The sequence below is a fragment of the Talaromyces amestolkiae genome (assembly GCF_001896365.1).
Source record: "Talaromyces amestolkiae strain CIB chromosome Unknown scaffold7.1, whole genome shotgun sequence".
Taxonomy (NCBI): Eukaryota; Fungi; Ascomycota; class Eurotiomycetes; order Eurotiales; family Trichocomaceae; genus Talaromyces; species Talaromyces amestolkiae.
In genome coordinates this window covers 1,324,260-1,346,326 of record NW_024468043.1, presented here as the reverse complement: position 1 = coordinate 1,346,326, position 22,067 = coordinate 1,324,260, and the positions used below count along the sequence as shown (strand labels likewise).

The window sequence follows — 22,067 nt, the reverse complement described above, 5'->3', positions numbered from 1 at the left end:
TTGACCGGGGGAGGGAGGCATCAGTGACGCCGCATGGTCGGATGGAATGGTAGCGTCTAGTCACTAGTGACTCATTGATAGAGCTCCAGACAGTGGCCGAGTGAAGAGCTTATGTACAAGGCAAGTTAGTCGAGTAGCGCGATCAACGTCTCCGAATTGCAAAGGGAGCTCTATCCAGGGTTCTTCAAAGCGGTTGTATCGACAAGTTCGATTCGATCACACTGGGTGCTGATGCTCTATCATACTAGGTAGTAGAGGTGGAGTCAGCTGTGGGCGAGGCCGAGCAGGAAGGTATGACGGCACAACACGGTAGCCTTTGGGTTAGCGCTGTTAGCAGCGGTTAGCTCTTTCCGGCCGCATTTAGGGTTAGGGTCACATCTCGGCTGTCCGGCTTTCGGAGAGCTCTTTGGTGCTCAGAGTGCCGGAGTGGGTGGCCTCTACGGTTCTACCGACTTCGATCAGTGCTCCAGCACGTGACCTGTCCTAGCTTTTCGCCGGGCGCTAAGCATCAATTAGGAAAAGCTAAGGGATTATTAGGGACTGGAAATTTTGGCTTCAATTTCTTCTCCCTTTCTCTTCCTTCCTTCCATCCATCTCAATTCCTATCACAAAACCCCTTCTTTCTATTTTCATACATCCCTTTTCATCTCCTGCTGGTGCTTCTTCAGCTTGCATCTCAGTGATTCAGGGCCTCTTTGTACTTTTATACTTTTAGTTTAATTCCTGGTTTGTACTTCTAGCACAATGCTCTCTTCCCGTCTCTCTCGCGCGGTAAGTTATCATCATCACTTGATCTGCTCTCCCCAGAACAGAAACTGATTCTCATGTGTGTTATAGCTCCCGCGCACTCCCTACATCGCCCGCGCCTCTGCGATCAGAACTCCCGGTGCATCATTCCGGAGATGGAACTCGACAGAAGGTGGTGAGGAGAAGGTTAAAGGCTCAGTCATTGGTATTGATTTGGGTATGTCTCTGGCAATTCATTGCATTTCAAGAAATATAACTAACAATATTGTCTAGGCACAACCAACTCTGCTGTTGCTGTGATGGAGGGCAAGACTCCTAAGATCATTGAGAACTCAGAAGGTAAGCAAAAATTTTTCTCCTTTCGCAACTAAGGTGGTCATGGCTTCCGAGGCGCCTTCGAAGTCTCTCTGCCTTGCATTTCCAAAATATCCAAGTTCGATATATGCTAACGTGTTAATTGACAGGTGCTCGCACAACTCCTTCCGTCGTTGCTTTCGCACAAGATGGTGAACGATTGGTCGGTATCGCCGCTAAGCGTCAGGCCGTCGTTAACCCCGAAAACACCCTCTTTGCCACCAAGCGTCTCATCGGACGTAAGTTCACTGATGGTGAGGTGCAGCGCGATATCAAGGAGGTTCCCTACAAGATCGTCCAGCACACCAACGGTGATGCTTGGGTTGAGGCCCGTGGCCAGAAGTACTCTCCCTCTCAGATTGGTGGTTTCGTCCTCCAAAAGATGAAGGAAACTGCCGAGGCTTACCTTAGCAAGCCTGTTAAGAACGGTGTCGTCACTGTTCCTGCTTACTTCAACGACTCTCAACGTCAGGCTACCAAGGATGCTGGTCAGATTGCCGGTTTGAACGTCTTGCGTGTTGTTAACGAGCCCACTGCTGCTGCTCTTGCCTACGGTTTGGAGAAGGAAAGCGACCGCGTTATTGCCGTCTACGATCTTGGTGGTGGTACCTTCGATATCTCTGTCCTCGAGATCCAGAAGGGTGTCTTCGAGGTCAAGTCTACCAACGGTGACACTCACTTGGGTGGTGAGGATTTCGATATCTCCCTCGTCCGTCACATTGTCCAGCAATTCAAGAAGGAGTCTGGTCTTGACCTTACCGGTGACCGTATGGCCATCCAGCGTATCCGTGAAGCTGCTGAGAAGGCCAAGATTGAGTTGTCCTCATCCCTCCAGACTGAAATCAACCTTCCTTTCATTACTGCCGATGCTTCCGGTGCTAAGCACATCAATCTCAAGATGACCCGTTCTCAGCTTGAGAGCCTCGTCGACCCTTTGATCAACCGCACGTACGAGCCCGTCAAGAAGGCCTTGAAGGACGCCAACTTGCAGGCCAAGGACATCCAGGATGTTATTCTCGTCGGTGGTATGACCCGTATGCCCAAGGTTACCGAATCTGTCAAGAGCATTTTCGGACGTGACCCTGCCAAGTCTGTTAACCCCGATGAGGCTGTCGCTATTGGTGCTGCCATTCAGGGTGCTGTGCTTGCTGGTGAGGTCACTGATGTGCTCTTGCTCGATGTTACCCCCTTGTCTCTCGGTATTGAGACCCTCGGCGGTGTCTTCACCCGCTTGATCAACCGCAACACCACCATTCCTACCAAGAAGTCCCAGACCTTCTCCACTGCCGCTGACTTCCAGACTGCTGTCGAGATCAAGGTTTACCAGGGTGAGCGTGAGCTCGTTCGCGACAACAAGATGCTCGGAAACTTCCAGCTCGTTGGCATTCCTCCTGCTCATCGTGGTGTTCCTCAAATTGAGGTCACCTTCGATATTGACGCCGATTCCATTGTCCACGTTCACGCCAAGGATAAATCTACCAACAAGGACCAGTCCATCACCATTGCCTCTGGCTCCGGTCTCAGTGACGCTGAGATCCAGAACATGGTTGAGGATGCTGAGAAGTACGGTGCTCAGGACAAGGAGCGCAAGGCTGCTATCGAGGCTGCTAACCGCGCCGACTCTGTCTTGAACGACACCGACAAGGCCCTCAAGGAGTTCGAGGATCGCCTTGACAAGGCTGAGGCTGATCAGATCCGTGAGAAGATTGCTAGCCTCCGTGAATTCGTCGCCAAGACCCAGTCTGGCGAGGAGGCCACCACTGCCGAGGAGCTCAAGCAGAAGACCGATGAGCTCCAGACTGCCAGCTTGACCTTGTTCGACAAGATGCACAAGGCTCGCCAGGAGGAGTCCAACAACCAGCAGCAACAACAGTCTGGTGAGCAAGGTGGTGAGCCTAAGCAGTAAAGCTGCGCTCCTTCCTGCACAAAACCTCTTTTCTTCTCTCCCACATTGTTTGATTTAGATCCCTTCTCCTCTTGATCTAGTCCCTCCTCCACCTCCTTGATCTCATGTTCGCATATAACTGTACAGATATTGATGGCTGTCATGTTTCTTTCTCGATTGTTTTCTACTATATTTCCTCATCCGGGTACTCTGTGCTTTTGGTGCGACGGTGTTTCTCTTCATTACTGCTTTCTTCACAACATGTTTTTATATCTTAACTTTGCACCGGTTGTCGATTTCTGATTCCCTGGACTGCAAAAACAATACACGGCGGGCGGGCGGAACGGAAGGTTTACTTTTTTTTCGATTTACAAAAAGTGTATCTACTAATGACCCTCATACGGCCTCATCCATACGCTTGATTGTTGGGATGGTGGGTGCATGGAGCATATGATTATAGAATCGAAATCTCCTCTCATAATACATTTCTTTTACAGAATTCTATTTCTTCTATCAATACCTTTATATTTTCTATTTTCAAACAGAGATATCGCCATTTAGCTGTTGTTACAGGTGTGCCTAAATAGCTGACCATGGTAGTATTCATCTGCAATGTGGATGAATGGTCTATGCTAGGCTATTCACCACCAGCTACATGAGGAGGCCGCTACAATGAGCTATCTACATGTACTATTTCGCCTCCTGGCGGCTTATAAGAATAGTGCTACACGAGCTTGTATCCGACTTTCCGGCCATCTTTGGTATGAAAGTTGATACTAGCACCGCTCAGAAGCAAAAGATCCACTGTTGCGTCATGTCCCTTCGCCAGGGCCCATAACAGGGGTGTCTTCCCATCGCGACACTGATTTTCAGTATTCGCGCCTGCTTCAAGGAGTATCATTGCAGTGGCCACCCTCCCATGCATTGCAGCCCAGGCCAGCGGTGTCTGGCCGCTGCTGCTTTGAGTTTCAATATTTGCACCGTGGTCGAGTAATAATCTGACCGCGGAAACTTGTCCATATGCTGCAGCCCAGGATAATGCCGTCTGGCCGTTATTGCTCCTCGCCTCGAGGTCAGGGGTTTTGTCAAGCAGCATTTTTATTATGGGGTCTCTGCCTCGCTCAGCTGCCCAGGCAAGCGGAGTCTGTCCGAGAGCATTTCGCTCATTGATGTTGAAATTCCTGTCGAGTAATGATTGCAGTGCCTCAGTTTGACCGGACTCGAGGGCCCGAAATAGTGATGCCCAACCATAAATCGATGGATCTTGAATACTAGCCCCCTTTGCAAGCAATAAGTCTGCGGTAGCTTCATGACCCTTCTCCAGAGCCCATAACAGCGATGACTTCCCGTTGTTGCTCCGAGTATCAAGATCTGCCCCTTTCTCTAGGAGTAGCCCAACCGTGTCCCTCTGACCGTACATCGCCGCCCAAGACAGCGGTGTCTGACCGCTGATACTTCGACTTTCTATATCAGCTCCCTTCTCGAGAAGTAGTTCCACCGTAGAGACTTGTCCGCACATCGCGGCCCATGACAGCGGCGTTTGACCATTTTTACTGCGTCTTTCGATGCAAGATCCTCGAGCAAGCAACAGCCTCACTGTGGAATCTCTTCCGTAACCAGCGGCCCACGATAATGGCGTTTGCCCGTCGTAACTCGGAAACTCGCAGTCTATTCCGCGATCGAGAAGCAATTCCACCATGGCATTGCTTCCATGCTCAGCTGCCCAGCACAATACGGTCTGACCCACTGTGTTTGGCGCTTGGATATTTGGGCTTTCGTCTAGTATACCATTTGCTGTCAGGCTGTCTCCGAGTGCAATGGCTCTCCATAGCACAGAAAGTTTATCGTAGTCCTCTTTCCTTCCTCTCATTACCATGACTTGCACGTATCCTTGTCCAATACTCAATGGGGTTCCAGATCTTGTCTCTTGGCTCATTGGGACTGCATTGACACCTCGGACCGATAGGTCAACATTATCCTTCCCATACAGTTTCTGGATCCTGCTCATCCCGTGTAGGCTAATCTCAGTATTTGGCGCTACTAATGTTTCTCCAGAAGCATCTGCAGTGGTGTCATTCGCAGCGTGTTGAAGTAAAAGCTCCACTACAGCCTGATGACCCCTTTTAAAAGCCCATGAGAGTGCCGTACGTCCCGTGTCATCCACTGTCTGAAACTTAGCCCCCTTCTGTAGGAGAAGCTCTACCACTGCCAGGCGACCATGCTGGGCAGCCCAAGAAAGTCCTGTATGTCCATCCTCATCCTTCCCTTCAATTTCCGCGCCCTCCTGCAGAAGGAGTTCCACCACTGCCCTAGAGCCACTCTGAGCAGCCCATGAGAGTACTGTACGTCCAGTCTTATCCATGTCTTGGATCTTGGCACCGTTTTCGAGAAGAAGCTCAACTACCGATTCATGACCGTTCCCAGCGGCCCAAGATAACGCTGTACGGCCGGTACTATCCGTGCCTAGTGCCATTGCACCGTTGTTCAGAAGAAGCTGTGTCACTTCCTGGTAACCTCTTTCTGCAGCCCATGACAGTGCTGTACGGCCATATATATCCGTTTCTTCAAGGTCTGCCCCATTTTCAATGAGAAACTTTACCACATTTTCCATTCCACTGCTAGCTGCGCATGAAAGCAATGTTGTACCGGTTACGGTGTCCTTCAGATTGACATTAAACCCTCTCTGCAACATAATTCGCACAACGTACTCATATCCTCTGCTACACGCGCTCATCAGAACGTCACTTGCATCCTTTGCTGCCAGTTCAATGTTCGCATGACAACCGCAGTGCGCGGCAGGAACAACTCGAAAGGGTTGATAAGCCCAACACACCTTCAAATCCTCCACGCGCGGACGCTCTTCAGGAAATATTTGCAACATACTCCGACAAACAAGAAGCATTGTCGAATACCACTCAACATCCGGCAAAGGTAAGCTGCCAAGTTCCGATAGCCACCTATCCGAATGGTCTCGGTATACAAGATGTCTACCGTCAATATCACACACTGCACTAAGCGTCTGACCAGAATAGACCAGTAGCATATCCAAAAACACAGCTCCCAGAGAGAATACATCTCCGGATCTTCCTGGACGTGTCCAGACACCAGGACGTATCTGCTTCCATTCCGGAGGTCTATATAAATCAGTTCCGCCAGCAGTAGTACTCCCCGAAACAGTCATCGTTTGGTTGTCAGTCGCAATGCCAAAATCTGCTAATAGGACACGGTCGCCGTGAATCAGGATATTCTGAGGCTTGATATCTCGATGGCGAATGAGTAATTCATGCAGATACGCTAAGCCACTAATCAAACATCCGAACCAGGAGAGGATCTGATTCTGCTGTCTTTGGCGTCTGACAGGTTCCTGAGCTATAGTATTATATAGGTAATTCTCAAGATTTTGGTCTGCAAGAGGTTCCATGATGATATAGACCTTGTTGTTGAATATGTATGTAGTAACTAGTGAGATTGTATGCTCATGCCTTGCCTTGAGAATCAAATCGGCCTCATGTTGGATTTTGGCCCTTTGGAGCTCCCGGTGTTTGTGGTTTGGTGGTAGATAGAATACTTTTGCGGCGAAGATGTACTCGGTTGTTTTCGTCTTGCTTCTTCTTCTTGCTTCATAGACTGTAGCGGATGCACCGTTTCCTCGGTCATCGCCAGTCTCGAAGGGGACTTCGCTCCTTGTGGAGTATTCCACGAGTTCAAATGTGGCTATGGTCATGATCTAGCTGGTGTCACCTTTCGGTGATACCCATCTATAGGTAGCTAAGAAGATAGTCTAGGATTAGCGGGGGACGTAACGCCGTCCATATGGAAGACACTCGCTGTTAACAGGTCTGTATAATATCACAATTCTGTGACACTATGGTCGATTCGTACAAACGATATCGTGAAGAAGGAAGCATGAGAGTGAAAAACGCCTGTTTGCATTAGGCTTTACAGAGTACGACAAAGATCTGCATAATGAGCACCAATAGGTCGGACAGCCAGAGACAGGGGTCACGGGGTCAGAGTACGAGTACGTGCTACAGATTTGGACTCGGCTCCAGCTAAGCCATTTCAATCGCATGGGCATGCAGCCAATCAGTAGTATTCACCGAATCGCATCGCCATGTCCGCATTGATTTTACTCGTTTTAGTGGTATAGTTGCTGCTCGATGTACTGATATTATTGGTGGCCTCGCACTTGTCACTTACATCTATATGCGCTTTAGATGTCACCCAGGGACATGATCCGCTAAGATCGTTAACCCCAAAATAAATCATTAATAATCAAGGATATTACAGTCCGATTCCCTTCGCGACTACTTTCACCACATTCTCTCTATATGCAAGAATCAACGAACTTCTTCGATCCTCGTCCTCCTCCTCCGTCCCAACTTCGAATCCGGTCAAACATTTTATCACCGCCGTCATATACGCCTCACCCATTTCTTTTGATAGCTTCGCATATGCCTTCTGAATATACGCCGTCCGCAACCCTTCGGCCTCGGGCAATTGGTTGCAAGCCGTCGCCTGATCGATCTCGGTTCCAAACATCACGCTGATTGTTTCCCATACGCCAATCTCGAGTAACACCAGGCCAAGCGCATACAAGTCATGTTCAATGTCGAAGTTATCTTCCGGCTTACCCTGACGCTTCGGATGTCGATAAAAGTTGGGTTCAATCTCGTTGTCCGCAGCTAGTTCAGTCCCGTCCGTGACCGCGCGTGCTACGCCCCAACCGGTGAGGTAGGGTTTTAGCCCTTGCGATACAGCTGAAGAGGGAAGCATAATGACTCCTCGGCTCCAAATGTTTTTGTGGACCCAGCCGAAGCTATGTATATTCAGGACGGTGGAGGCGAGAGCATGAGCCATGAAGAAGCGATTTCCTAGAGCTGGTTTGTTGCGGATATTGCCACTGATCAAACCGTGCAAGGTCAATGGTTGGAAGGTCACCAAAGAGGTCAAATTCGATGGAAGTCTATAAACAAAGAGGAACCGATGCGTCTCACGTTGATCAATGTATCCCATGCACGGCAGTGTCAGGAAGCCAGAAGTCTCATTCTCTTCTGTGTCAGTCTCAGAAGCCGCAGGGAATGCGTTGTGAAGGAGCCACGCCAGGTCCCTTGTAGACGCTTTCAGGTCCTTTTCAAGCGGCGATCCAAACTTGGTCGCTTGAATAAGCTCATTACCGTACTTGCGGTACTCCACCACGACTCTTTCATTAAGCTGCCGCTTTTCGTCCATGTATATTGCCAACTTCACGTCTGTATCCGATGTGTTATCCGTATCTTCAAGGATGATTCGTCCCTGAAGAGCAGAGAAGTCTGTCGGAGTCTTGGTTTTCGCAAGCAACTGCCGTTTGGCCACACTTTGAATGCCTAGGTTGCGAGCATTTTTGTCAGTCGCGAATCTAGCGAGAGAGTCCTTGTCGAATGCAGCCAAAGTAAGCAACATCAAGGACATGGTTTGTCGAAGTCTCTCGGTCCATCCACTGTATGCCGCCAGGGTTTGTGTTAATTTCTTCTTGTCGAATAGTGCCCAGTCAATGGTTTTGTTTTTGAGATCTTTCACCTTCAGCTGAATACGCTGAATCCGTCCGGAGAGGGGTTTTAGGGCATCATCTTCCTGATCCAGATCTAGCAATCCGTGCTTTGCAGCTAACATTCCATATTCCGCCAGCGTCCCTTTGAGAGCAAATAATAAAATCTCAACATCCCGCTTCAAGCTTTCTGGAAGCCTGCTATCGTAGTTGAATTTTCCAACATTGTCATAAAACAAGCATTTGAATGACTCTAGAAATAAGAGTTCGTGGTCCAACTTGTCTCTAATTTCTTGCTTGTCAGCGTCTCGATTCTGAATATCCGTAACGACACCTTTGATGAAAATCGTGATCCTGTAGATTTCGGTGATGGCAGTAACTGTTGTTCCGAAAATGTCCATGTTGACGGCAAGGCGAGTACTGGTAGTTAGAAATATGGCCAGACTGAGGGACGTCGGTGAGAAGGTTCACAGGAATAGAAGGCTGAATGACAAAGGTACTTGTAGTCGGTTATGGCTAGCGCATTTGATGTCGGTTTCAGTCATGCAGGGATGTTTTATCGTCGGGKAATATTGCATTTATTTCTCAGCCTTGTCAAGTGAATTGGTCGAGTCGATTGATCAGCACAGTTCAAAGCAAGTAGTCATCATTCTAGAGGCGCATGTATAAAGCTTGTTATTACAGCCACCAGTAAAAGTGAATTGTTGACACGCATCCTGACTGAGTTCCAATGACCTTCTATTTCATTACATGGTCATGGAGAGCACACCATCTGAATTAGTAGAATACTACAACCGGAAAGAACTCCCCTTCCAAACTGGCGAAGATATCGGAAGAGGCACATTTGCTACAGTCTACGAAGCAAGAAAGCCAGCAGGAGATTACGTTTATGCAGCCAAAGTTTTTTTCTTGCCTATCAATGAGACGGACCAAAAACTCCAAAAGGACAGGATCAAACATGAAGCGCACGTCATATCCAAAGCGCGGCATCAACACGTCGTATCGCTGATTGGGACATACATCTTCAATCACAAAATCTACATAATTATGAAGCCTCTGGCTGATCAGAATCTTGAAAAGTATCTTTATGAGACTATTGGCGAATCGAGTGCTCAAGAGCGCCAGAGCCGTCAGCTTCAACTTCTGTCTTGGTATGGGTGTCTGACCAGCGGCCTGGCCTATCTTCACAGCCAATTCATCCGACATCGAGACATCAAACCGCAGAATATATTGATACAAGGTGATCGCATTCTCTTGACAGATTTTGGTATCTCTAAGGATGACCCGGGCAATACAATCCAAACAGCAACCTCCACAATCGGGACCAGGGTTTACAAGGCGCCTGAATGGAAAGAGATGGCCATTGGCTGGGCACGGCCCGGCCGAGCTGGCGATGTCTACTCCTTGGGGGCTGTATTTCTGGATATGTTGCTCGTTCATGCTGGACAGGACCTGGCGGTCGTCTGTGACCAGAAGGGGAGACATTTACCATATCGAGATTGTGCAGATGAATGGATAGCCCGGCTACAAAGTAGCCAAGAGCTACACGGAAATGTCTGCTGGTTTTCGACGATACTTTTTCTTTGTCGAAAAATGTTACGAGTAGATCCTGACACACGTCCCCATATCGATGAAGTGAAGCTATGTTGGTCTTACGGGCCTTTTGAGGTTGTGCCAGCTGCACGGTGCGATTGCCATACCTTGACTCAGATTTGTAGAGTCATGGAGGCAAGTGAGGTACTAGAGCAAGCGGGGAAAAATGGGCATAACCTTGTACTGGAACTTATGACTCAGAAGATTCATGATGGGTTAGGTATTCACTGCGAAGGGTTGTCATAGAAAGCCGGTCAATATGAAAGTATATGATATGCAACGTCAAAAATTCAACTTGGTGGAAACAATTTTATTCATCGTCCATAGTGCCCCGCATGTACAACTGATCAAGGAAGGCTATGGTGAGGCGTTGGTGGCTTTGTGATCTGTGTATTAGGGGTGGTCTTCTAGGGTTACCTCGGGGCTTGTTTTTGAGAGAATCACTTTCCCCAACCGAAGAGCCTAGGAACGTTCAAAGCAGCAATTGATAAAACAGACCAAATCACCAAACTAAAACCGTTGTTTCTGCGTGTAGTTGAGATTGCCACTACCAAGGTCAATCGGCATACTTCCTGCATATATGTCCAAGGCCGATTGAGGAGTATGTATCAAGACGAGCTGATTTTATGTTACCCAGTGCTACGTAAGAGAGGGTGAGTGAACCGTTACTTAGGTAGTAATCTAGAGATGAGGCACGGATAGATCAGCTCAAAGCCTATGTACCCGGCTGATTGGACGCTTCATTTCTGACCTGTTGCCATGGATGCCTATACGAGCTCTCAGGCCCGGAACTGTCGATCGACACACCCATGCTTAGAATGCTTGCTTGTCTCATGTATTCATTGTTGAGTCAGTTCATATCCACGATCTTAACTTATCAAGTTGCAGTCTGACCTACCACGGTACATGTGACAACGAGGCGATATAGACGCACCTGCAGATGATACAACCCACCACACAGAGAAGCGACTGTCTTCTTTCAGCATGTCGCATATGCAGCCACCGTTATCCGGCAACAGACGGCGATCGACGAATGAAAACCATCGCGGACAGTCCAGTTTGCAAGACCGAAACGATGCAATCCGACCGGTTGGGTAGGTGGGCCCAGCACACTAACGCCATCGGGTTAGTCCGCAGCCGATTCATTTGATTTATTTGATTGATTTGATTTACCATGTATCTTTTTTATCAGATGTATCTCAGATTATGATGTATCAACTGTCAAGCCCACTCCCCGACAATGACCATGCGAAGTACGTAGCTACAGACATTATTGACGTACGGCCTCCTCGCAGCCCAGCAGGAACTGTGTGATATTCGCGAGTGGGCACTGGACGAATTCTTGATTCTGTGTGTACAGCCCCTGATTGGCCCGTGCAATAAAAACTATTGACAGCAAAGACAAAAAGGATAGTCGGCTATTGGCTGTTCGCCCGCCAATAAGACAAAACTGTTGAAACGTGAGATCTAGGCCTGTACTAGAAGACAAGAAAATACTCGTACATACATTCGTACGTACGTACATATCGTACCATGTTCCTCAGTTCTTGTTATTCACCGTCTTCAGCTTGGTGATCGGCCAATAGTGAAGATTCAAGAGAACAACTACGTCAAAGTCTAGACTTCCCCTGTCCGCTAGTTAACTTTAAGTTAGTTGCTAGTCGCCTTGACTCAGCTGTCTCTCCTCGCATGCGCAGCCAATAGTCGGCCCTGACATCGCCTGCGATGACTCGATCTCTCCTGTGCTGATCCAGATGGAAAATAGTAGAAATTAGTGAAATTAGCAAAGTTAGTCTGTCTTGCTAAGCCTCCAGGCACCCGAAGCGGCTAGGGGCATCTATTTCAAGAAAAAAATAGAAAAAAAGCTGGGCTCCACTCTGTTAGCCTTTTCCTGCCAGCCAATGTCAGGCTGCTGGCCTATGATTCTTTTCTGCAACGCTTCACTTTTCTTCTTTTCTTCTCTCGCTCTCTGTTCTTTAGATTTCCGCTTTTCTCGCATCCGTATTCTTGGTTGCAATCTTCACAGCGATTGGATGGGTTGGGAAATCAGCCCTGACTGTTCCTGACTGCTTTGATTGGATCCATCCTCACGTAATCCTATTGTGGATTTGTTTGTTTGTTCCTTTCCTGGGTTGAATCGTCGTTCTTCTCCTTGGGTCTCCCTACGCCAGGATCATAGGGGTTCTCTTGAATGCTTCCTTCATTCATAGGAGTTGTATCTCGTGACAGCATTCTCCTCGACGAGGACAGACGCAAGTGTTGAAATCCCGAGACTTGTATTGACTTAATCCATCTTGACTGCACATACGGGTTGAAGGTAATTGATTAATTCGAAGATATACTCTGCGTTCGATTTTTACTGACCAAACAGTCACCATGTCTGCTGCTCCTCCAGCAGCTCCTCCGCCTGCTGGAGACCCAAGTCTTAATGGCCATGCTCCCGGTCACAACTTGAATCTACCTCGATTCCACCCCATAGCCATCAATCCAAACGGACCTGGCTCGACACCAGGACCACCTCCATACCACCGTCCATATGGATCTCCGTATCAAGATCATTTACCTCATCAACATTCTACCGGTCCTCTTCCACCTCCTTTACCACCGGCTCCTGCGCCACATCAATACCAGCAGCACCAGCACCAACATCTTCAGCCGCAGTCAGCACCGCCATCGCAGCAACATCAGCAACAATCTTCACAACAACATCCACAATCAGGACCACCTTCTCGCCCGCCGTCTCATCCACCTATTCTCCCTGTACCAATGACATCTCAGCTAGACCAGATCGAGGCCCGGTTACGGCAAATTGAACAAGAAGAGGCTAGCCGTGCGGCAGCCCGTGCACATATGCTTGCGTTAAGGAGACGGGAAGACGAGGAATTCCGCATGGTGACTGAGAGGGCGGAGGCTGAAGAAGAGGTTTGTTAGTCGTTTCTTTTATGGGTGACAATTGTTAATGGCAAATAGGACTTACGGCGACGGAGGAAAAGACTAAAGCGAGAGTCTATGGGTTTGCTGGACGGCCAGATGGAATCACCGCCTGCACCAGCACCACGACGTTTGTCGGAAACAAGTGCTGCCACAACATTAGCATTTTTCAAACAACAGACYCCCCCCGAGCCACGACCATCAGAGCTGAGAGCTCCACCACAACATCAACACCAACAACAACAACCTCATATTCCATCACCACCTACAATCCTGCAACAGCCAACGCCAATGGCACCAGCTCCAAGCGCCTCAATAATGTCAGCCCCTCACGGCAACACATTCCGAAAGAAGCAAAAATACACCATCAAGAACGCAGAGGCTTGGGGTGAGCGACACGGTCGACCGGCAACATACGATGCGGAAGGTCGAGCATTATGGAAACGCCCCTCGGACGGCCGACTTGTATATCTCGACTGTCCGGCCCCCGACTGCGGAAAATCCGATTTTGTCACCTTGCATGGATTCATGTGTCATTTAACCAAAAAGCACAAGGATCGCACACTGGGTAGTCAGTCTCGCGCATTGGAGGTCTGCGGAACTGTCTTCGACCCCAATGCGCCGCGGCCACAGCGACCTAGTCTGAAGAGGGATTCGTCGGGAAATAGTCGTGGAGGCTCGGTGCATACGGAACCAGACATGGACGAAGAGGAGGATACATACTCGACGTCTGCATCTGATATTCACGACGATCATAATACTAATCATCTTAATAATGGCCCTTCGCCGCAGCAGGAGGATATTGTGAAAAAGGAAGGAACGACTAGTCCGGTCACATCTGCGTCTGCCGTTGCTGAACAACCGTCTTCAAACAAGGCCAGCATTGCGTCCATGATTGACGGCACTGCCACAAACGACCAATGGCCGAAAAAGTCTCTTTCACCTGGGCATCATGCCGATACAACGGCGCCGGCATTAGCAGAGAACGAATTAGCAATAGCAACCACCACCGCCGAAGACGCTGCAGCAGCGGCAGTTTTGGCCGGACAGACGATCCAAGTCTAATCTTCGAAGTACACATAGAGCTTTTGAGAAAAAATCTGCATTGATCATACACGTTTTTCTTGTTAGATTCCCCATATGTTTCATAACATATCGTCTGTCTAATTATCAACCAATAAAAAGTAATAACTCTATTCATCTATTTTGACTTCGTAATTAAGTACAAGGAGTGAAAGGTAAATCATCCCTGAGCACAAGGACATGAACCACATACCCACTCCCTTCGTCCAATCCACTACTTCCCCCTGCCTCATCAGAACCCGTCCTCGGGCCGGATTCAAATTTCTCAACTCTCCAAACCCGGAAATAGCGCAACGACTCTTTGAGCCATGCTTCGAATACATCCGGCGACCGCTGTTGCTGCGCTATCATCGCTATCGTCGGGTTTCTTTCCCCTTCACCTTTTGCGTTGTGATTGGAGGTGTTGGCAGCTGACCGTAATAGACAAACATCGGCACATGTGCGCACAAAAGATGGGATGAGGGCTTCATTGTATATGCAGTCGCAGGAAATCACCAGATCGAATCCTGCTTCGGTGGTCGTGTCGTCAGCATGAAGAGTCTCGTTACGCGGGACATCCAGTTCCCAATCCAGCGGGATGAATTCTATATTGCTGTTGCTGTCGCTATTGGCGTTGGTGCTATCCTTTCCCCGTTTTGTGCCCCCTCCTGCTGCTCGCCCCTTCTTCGATGGCCCCTTTTTGGTAGAGATAGGCCGATTCTCATCAACATTCTGCCGAAAGAAGCGCCTCACATACTCCTGATCCGTAGCGACATACTTTCTCACCAACGGCGCAAGCGTGAGCGCCACCAGCCCCGAGATTCCGCACCCGAGTTCAAGCACCGCCGCATCCTTCCCCAAAGCCTGCGACTGTGATGACCAAAACGGGTTTGTGGAGGTGGACGAAATCCAGGATGCGAATAAAGGCGTGATTTTCCACAGTACGGCGCCCGTGGTACCCCCGTCTCGAGTTGAGGAGAGTAGAGTGGGCGATTGGTGGATTGTATAGTCGTGGGAGTGTATGGTGAGGTCTATTGTTGTCGCGCGCGAGTTGAGGAAGCCTAGGTTGTTGGAGGGAATTGTGCGGGAGAAGAGAAGAAATGATTCTGGATTCTATCAGCCTTTCGTAACTAATCTGGTGGATGCGTGTGTGTCTGTTGTGGTGGGTGCATAGTGAAGATTGGGGATAGGGCTAGAAAGTCACATGTTTGTCTTCGTGCTTCTTCCGAAAAGGGGTAATGTACATGCAACCGCCTCCATACTCCGTGTAACGACAACATGCATAATTACATGCAGACCCCAGATAGCAGAAGCCAATATCATCTGCATTATTATACCTCGGCGCAATAACGATACCTATTACCTAGGCAAAATGCGCCTAGATTGATAACTACTTTTGTGGGACTAGTCGACTGACTACGCATGTAGCCCTGGCAGAAAAAAAAATCACATACCTTCCTCGGCATCAACGACTTCCTCGCCAATGGACGAGAGAAAGTCCAAAAGGGCGTCTGACATTGATTATCGGCTGACTAGTATCGGAACTGTTGGGTCAGTTGCGTAGCCTTATGGATTCGCGCGTGATAGATCGTAGAATAATCGACGACGCTGGATGAACCGGTGGATGAAGCGAATCGTATGAAAGAGAAAATGTTACCCCGCATCATTTACTGGATGGGTAATTTTGAGGTAATTGTTTTACGCGCTGCATACACCTCATGCTGAACGCTTCAAAGAATGTGCCGTACTATCATGCACTTATATTGCTAGGCAATGTGCTACACTAGCAATCTTGGATGAGAATTTGTATTTAGTCGAGAACCAGATATGCAAGAGCCTCCTGATTAAACCCAAGCATCGACCTGGTCACTCCTATACAATACTATCCACGTATGATACCTACATAGTACATATCATATTAGCCCGTAATTAAAGAGCTGTTGGGACGCTAACCCCAACAAACAGGCCGGCCAATCAGCGCTTTGTCGCCAGGGCTGGAAGCTATTGGCCCTAGCAACCAATCAGAGCGCTGTGTCTCGTTCTGGCCTGGGGCGACAACAGAAGGACGTCATCGTACACACTATACACGATACACAGTTATGCACTTGCCTGTCCAGTGCCCACATCAACGAGATAGAGAGAAGGGCCCAATATCCAAGGATATGGCTGGCTATGCGCGATAGGCTAAAGATATGCTATCGATGGTAAGGCCTCCATGTTTACTTTTTATGTGGAAACCTACAATTCCAGGGACGCACAGACGGCAGACGGTCTGCGACCATCAAATAGGTGCGTAGTAAGGCACTCGCTTGCTCAGGCATAATCGCTTCAAACTCTAGTCTCGTAGAACCAGTAACAGCTTGTGATGAAAGGCAGTGCTGGACTCGGTGCTTAAAAGCAACGGAGTAGAGGCAAAACTTACATACTATTTGGTACTATGTAGTAAAAGAAAGAAAACGCCAAGACATATTAATTGACCAGCTATTAAGTATTGTTAGCGCGGAAAAGAAGAGGAGCAAAGCTCTAAGCAAGCCACCCGAATTAAGTCATCCTACGTCGCTATTAACTTAGTTAGCTAGCCCAAGTCAAGTCTGCTCCTCCCTTTCCTCTCCGCAAAACGCCGCGTGAGGCTTCTTTAGTTCTCTCATTCTGTTGCAAGAAATTATTCTCTGTTTTCCTTTACTCATTTTCTTTCAAGCATTTATTGTCGTCGGGCAAGCCCAGAGTCCAAGACATAGACGTAAGTAAACTCTAGCGGCGCAGCGAGACTTTTACCCCTACCCGAAAAGGCTCTGACGTATCGCATCACTAGTCAAATCACTGACCTGCTCCTTCCAAAGCGGCTTGAAGGCTAAACGACACTTTCTCATATATTTCTCTCTTCTCTCCCGACTCGAACTCGATCTTCCTCAAATTCCTTTCGACTTTTATCCTCCCATCACTCAAAATGGCGAGCCGCGATATCATCCAGCCTCGTATGTCCAAACGAGCGCCCTTCACAGTCGAAGCATCCGGCTACGAACCCGTCGAAGGCGAAACCATCCCCCGCCGAAACCCAGCCGCAAAGGACAAACTCATCTCTCGTCCCGCCGACGATGTCGCGACTATCCACGACATCCTCCGAAGGGGCGCCAAAACCTTTGGCAACGCCAAGTGCGTCGGATCCCGGCGTATCGTCAAGACGCACGTGGAGAACAAGAAGGTGAAGAAGCTTGTCGATGGCGTTGAGCAGGAAGTTGAAAAGAAATGGACTTATTTCGAGCTCACTGGCTATGAATATCTGTCGTTTGTGGAGTTTGAGAAGCTGGTCTTGAAGCTGGGTTCGGGGTTGCGCAAGTTGGGTCTCGAAAAGGGTAACAGAGTGCATATTTATGCTGCTACTAGGTGAGCTCGACAGCGACTCCTGCAAGACATCTGCTGACGTTCATAGTGCGCACTGGTTAGCTATGGCTCATGGTAAGTGTTTATTCTGTTCCATCGGTCCTATTTCATCAGGATAAAAACTCACAAATCAGGGGCTGCATCCCAATCCATAACCTTCGTCACCGCATACGACACCCTGGGAGAAGAAGGTCTAAGCCATTCTCTCAAACAAACAAAGACCGACGCCATCTTCCTCGACCCCGGACTCATTCCCTCTCTCATCAACGTCCTCAAGGACATCCCCAACATCAAACATGTCATCTACAACACCGGAGGCGCTGAAGTGAAGCAAGCAGATCTCGACAAACTCAAGTCGGAGTTCAGCCATCTCAACGTTATCAGTATTGATGATCTGGCCAAGGCAGGCGAGGAAACCCCGGTTGACCCTGTCCCTCCTAAGCCTGAGGACCTTTGCTGTATCATGTACACCTCCGGATCGACTGGCGCACCAAAGGGTGTGTCGTTGTCGCATGGAAATGTAGTTGCTGCCGGTATGTATCGTCCTTTCCTATGAATGTCAAAAGCTAATAGAAATAGTTGCCGGTGTCACCGTCATTGTCGGCCCATACATCGGACCCGGCGATTCTTTGTTGACCTATCTTCCTCTTGCCCACATTCTCGAGTTTGTGTTTGAAAATGCCTGCATGTTCTGGGGCGGCACCATGGGTTACGGAAACCCTAGAACACTATCCGATAGCTCCGTGCGAAACTGCAAAGGCGACATTCGTGAATTCAAACCGACTATCCTAGTTGGAGTGCCCGCCGTTTTCGAGACCGTCAAGAAGGGTATTTTGGCCCAATTGAACAAGGCCAGCTTTGTGGTCAAGAACATGTTCTGGGGTGCCTTGTCCGCCAAGCAGTTTTTGTTGCAAAGCGGCTTGCCCGGTTCTGGTGTGCTGGACGCTGTCGTTTTCAAAAAGTTGCGTGAGGCCACGGGAGGTCGTCTTCGTATCTTGATGAATGGTGGTGGTCCCATTGCAAAGGATACATTGAAGTTCATCTCGTATGCCATTGCGCCAATGATCAGTGGCTACGGCTTGACTGAAACCACCGCCATGGGTGCGCTCCAGGACCCATTGGCCTGGAACCCAGAAGCACTCGGTGACATTCCTGCATCTATTGAGATCAAACTGGTCGACTATTTGGATGCAGGCTACTCTGTCAAGAACAAACCCCCACAGGGCGAAATTCTCATCCGCGGTGCCAGTGTTACGTCGGGCTACTACGAGAACGAAGAAGAGACCAAAAACTCAATCACTGAAGATGGTTGGTTCCGCACCGGTGATATTGGTGAATTCGATCAGTACGGCCACCTGCGCATTATTGACCGGAAGAAGAACTTGGTCAAGACCTTGAACGGAGAGTACATTGCATTGGAGAAGTTGGAGTCTGTGTACCGTGCACACCCGGTCGTGGCAAACATCTGCATCTATGCTGCAGAGAGCCAAAGCACACCCGTTGCCATCATCGTACCGGTTGAGGCCGAGCTGCAGAAGATTGCCAAGGCGCAGGGTATTGAGGGACAGACGTTAGAGTCTTTGGTACACAACGAGAAGCTCAAGTCGGCTGTCCTGAAGGAATTACAGAACGCTGGCAAGTCTGGTAACCTTCGGGGTATTGAGATTATCAGTGGAGTCGTCTTGTCCGACGAGGAATGGAACCCACAAAACGTTAGTCACCTACTGAATATTGCTGAAATATATATACTAATTGAAATAGGGATACACAACTGCAGCTCAAAAGCTCCAGCGCAAGAAGATTGTTGATCACTTCAAAGCCGATATCAACAAAGCGTACGGGTCATAGACGAGAGAGCCAGCGACGTAAACACAAAGAGTGAAGAAAGGTCTTGACGTGTCAGGAGCATGTCTTATGTGTACCTCACCGGTCTACCTGCAGTATGGGTATAAATTATCTCTTCATCTTGCAATCTAGTTATACCTCTATCAGCGACTGCATCAGAGAAGATGAATCCTGGGGATGAGAAAAGAAACAAAACAGGACAGAGCTATCCATCTGTATTATGAACGTGATTACGACTGTTGTTGCTTGATTAAAGCTGTGACTGGACAGCTTTTGTGTTTTTTGGTGCTTTTTATCTAGTTTAAATAGCTTGTTTATTTTATTTCATCTATTCCCGGTCTGACATTGTTTAATACATGCTTACTACCTCGATGCAGCTTCTAGCAAATGTCAGCTTTGTCTTCAAGATTCGAGTCTATAGAAGACAGCAGAGTCTAATGAAATTATCGCCTGTATATTCTCTATAACCTTAATATTGTTTTTTCAATTTCTTCCAAACAGGGAGAAATTGAAATAGAATGCTTACATAATGGGATATTTTGCGGAGCTGGATGCTTATAGCTGCGGACGAATTAGCGTATTGTTCCGTCATACGTGCTGTTGATTTCTCCGTGTCTACCCTCACATTTCACTTCAACTCAATCTCAATCGCAGGAACTTCGACCATATTTAAGTCGGTACTGATCAAACCCAAGTTAACAACAATGTCGTTCTGGAGGTATTGCAATCCCTCCCGCCACCCCAATCGAACACCTCACCTGCCTGGCACAAACTAACAACCACCCTTTCCAATAGTTCATACAAAAACCTCTCCCCGCGAACCCGCCTCCTCTTCGGTGTCGGTCTCATGGCCTGGGCAGGAATCGGAATGACGGCTTCGCCACAGATTGAGTCTGCGCTGGGGCTTGTGCCGACGGAGCAGCAAAAAGAAGAGTTGGAGAGGAAGATGAACGTGAATGTTGTTAGTGTTGAGAGGGAGAAATGAGACTGGAGAATCAACGGGGAATTCTCTAAAGATAAGATTGGGATATGAGGCTCGTGGGTCAAAGGAGAGCATGTTGGCCGTGCCGTCCAGAGTTACCAGGTCGCTGGTCGCTGAGTGACTCCCCTTCGAGAGCAACGAGAATATGTGAAGCACCAGGGTTGTACCAGCGTCAACTCGTCAGATCGATTCGGGTGCACTCGAGCGATAGAAATACAGCTCAAGCACCGCAGCGACACGCTACCGATCTAGGCAGGGATACATATTATCGAGACAGAATCCCACGATATGTTGCAGTTGGTGGAATGCAACTCATTGAGGTCATTGATTCTTTAGTGTCTAAGCACAAACTACATATAGACGCAGAAGATAGTTACAAGATCAGAATTTGCAGTCTGTCCTTGCGCCGTATGGAATCTCCATCATTTGGCCTTCCACGCCATCACACCTCGTAAATGATGACTCAGCCTTCCTGATTTCACCACAGCCACGGCTGAAGTATCAAGCTCAAATGCTCTTCAAGTATGTGTATCGATTATCCAACGCACGCTTCGTCTTCTGCCCATCTCTAGAAACCTTGTCAAAAGTATGACAACAACCCGGGTAAACATGCAACTCAACGTTCACGCCTCCCTTGGACAGATTGCGCGCATAGTCGATGGTGTCGTACAGAAACACATCGAGTTGTCCGACTTCGAGGTATGTATCTGGCAGACCTGAGAGGTCGGTTGCTCTTGCCGGAGAGCCGTAGTAATCCACATCGTTGGTACCGGCTTTGTCGCCTAGGAGGGCGCCCCAGCCGGTTTTGTTGTCTTCAGCAGCGTTAGCTCGATCTTTAATTACACACAATGAGCACAATGTAGTGCATCAACGTACCTTCATAAGTCCAGAATGCGAATGGTGCAATACGCTCATCCGCAACGGTATTGCGATCATCAAGCATTGGCTGCCAGAGCATCTGCTTCGCGATCGGAGGACTGAGCTTCTTGTCTCTTGCCATCAACACAGCACCAGCCGCGAACCCGCCACCAGACGACTCGCCCAAAATACCAATTCTCGCGGGATCAACAGACAGCTCGGCGGCATGTTCTTGCAGCCATACCAAACCCGCATAGACGTCGTTTACGGGGATTGGATGAGGGTTTTCCGGTGCCAATCGATAGTCGACCGTGAGAACAGGTACAGCAGTTGCATTGACCTGCGCAATCATTGAAGGCGTTGAAAGCGCGACGCTGCCAAGAATCATTCCGCCGCCATGGACATGATACACCACTGGTCCTGGTTTTTGCTCCTCGCCCTCGGTTTTCTTCAAAGAGATCCATCGCAAAGGAACCTCAAACCCGTCCGGCGCCGTTGCAGTGAAATCCTTGACTTCGATATTTTCTGGCATAGACAACCCAGACGCCGGCATCATTGACATCATTTTCTTGAACTGCGCTCGTCGACCCTCGACATCACCGACTGGAATTCCTTCGAAAGTCAAGGGCACGCCCATCTTGGTCGAGAAAGCTTTCATCATCTCCAGTGCACCACCAACATCTTTGTCGTACGAAAAGGGCATTTTCTGTGTTACGCTGGCTTTTCGAGGTCGTATGCACGTGGTATTTGGCGATAGATGGCTTCAAAAAAGGCTACTGTACGAAGGTCAACGTATCTTCCCTCTCAGTTGTAGCAGTTGTAGTCTCAAAGAAAGTGACCTAGAGGCCATGTTGAATTTATAAGCTTCTAGCTCAAACAAAGAGATCGATGTACCCCTCACT

General features: G+C 48.6%; 7 protein-coding genes across 7 annotated transcripts; 3 read left to right on the top strand and 4 right to left on the bottom strand.

Moving 5' to 3' along the window:
• Positions 1 to 744: 744 nt before the first annotated feature.
• Positions 745 to 3,007, top strand: BHQ10_004489 (uncharacterized protein; the record flags this gene model as incomplete). Its single annotated transcript, XM_040876859.1, has 4 exons — positions 745 to 771; positions 838 to 964; positions 1,021 to 1,086; positions 1,212 to 3,007. 4 exons carry the CDS (start codon positions 745 to 747, stop codon positions 3,005 to 3,007), a joined length of 2,016 nt encoding a protein of 671 aa, XP_040732993.1.
• Positions 3,008 to 3,710: 703 nt separating this feature from the next.
• BHQ10_004488 (uncharacterized protein) lies at positions 3,711 to 6,710 on the bottom strand (the record flags this gene model as incomplete). The annotated part of the gene is made up of 1 exon (XM_040876858.1): positions 3,711 to 6,710. The coding sequence occupies one exon, from the start codon at positions 6,708 to 6,710 to the stop codon at positions 3,711 to 3,713; it is 3,000 nt and encodes a 999-aa protein (XP_040732992.1).
• A 560-nt stretch (positions 6,711 to 7,270) lies between these two features.
• On the bottom strand, positions 7,271 to 8,914 carry BHQ10_004487 (uncharacterized protein; the record flags this gene model as incomplete). Its single annotated transcript, XM_040876857.1, has 1 exon — positions 7,271 to 8,914. One exon carries the CDS (start codon positions 8,912 to 8,914, stop codon positions 7,271 to 7,273), a length of 1,644 nt encoding a protein of 547 aa, XP_040732991.1.
• Positions 8,915 to 12,482: 3,568 nt separating this feature from the next.
• On the top strand, positions 12,483 to 14,102 carry BHQ10_004486 (uncharacterized protein; the record flags this gene model as incomplete). The annotated part of the gene is made up of 2 exons (XM_040876856.1): positions 12,483 to 13,028; positions 13,077 to 14,102. 2 exons carry the CDS (start codon positions 12,483 to 12,485, stop codon positions 14,100 to 14,102), a joined length of 1,572 nt encoding a protein of 523 aa, XP_040732990.1.
• Positions 14,103 to 14,255: 153 nt separating this feature from the next.
• On the bottom strand, positions 14,256 to 15,617 carry BHQ10_004485 (uncharacterized protein; the record flags this gene model as incomplete). The annotated part of the gene is made up of 2 exons (XM_040876855.1): positions 14,256 to 15,205; positions 15,554 to 15,617. 2 exons carry the CDS (start codon positions 15,615 to 15,617, stop codon positions 14,256 to 14,258), a joined length of 1,014 nt encoding a protein of 337 aa, XP_040732989.1.
• Positions 15,618 to 17,046: 1,429 nt separating this feature from the next.
• On the top strand, positions 17,047 to 20,310 carry BHQ10_004484 (uncharacterized protein; the record flags this gene model as incomplete). The annotated part of the gene is made up of 6 exons (XM_040876854.1): positions 17,047 to 17,483; positions 17,530 to 17,555; positions 17,615 to 18,013; positions 18,060 to 19,192; positions 19,242 to 19,315; positions 20,121 to 20,310. The coding sequence occupies 6 exons, from the start codon at positions 17,047 to 17,049 to the stop codon at positions 20,308 to 20,310; spliced, it is 2,259 nt and encodes a 752-aa protein (XP_040732988.1).
• Positions 20,311 to 20,814: 504 nt separating this feature from the next.
• On the bottom strand, positions 20,815 to 21,868 carry BHQ10_004483 (uncharacterized protein; the record flags this gene model as incomplete). Its single annotated transcript, XM_040876853.1, has 2 exons — positions 20,815 to 21,119; positions 21,184 to 21,868. The coding sequence occupies 2 exons, from the start codon at positions 21,866 to 21,868 to the stop codon at positions 20,815 to 20,817; spliced, it is 990 nt and encodes a 329-aa protein (XP_040732987.1).
• Between the last annotated feature and the right edge of the window lie 199 nt (positions 21,869 to 22,067).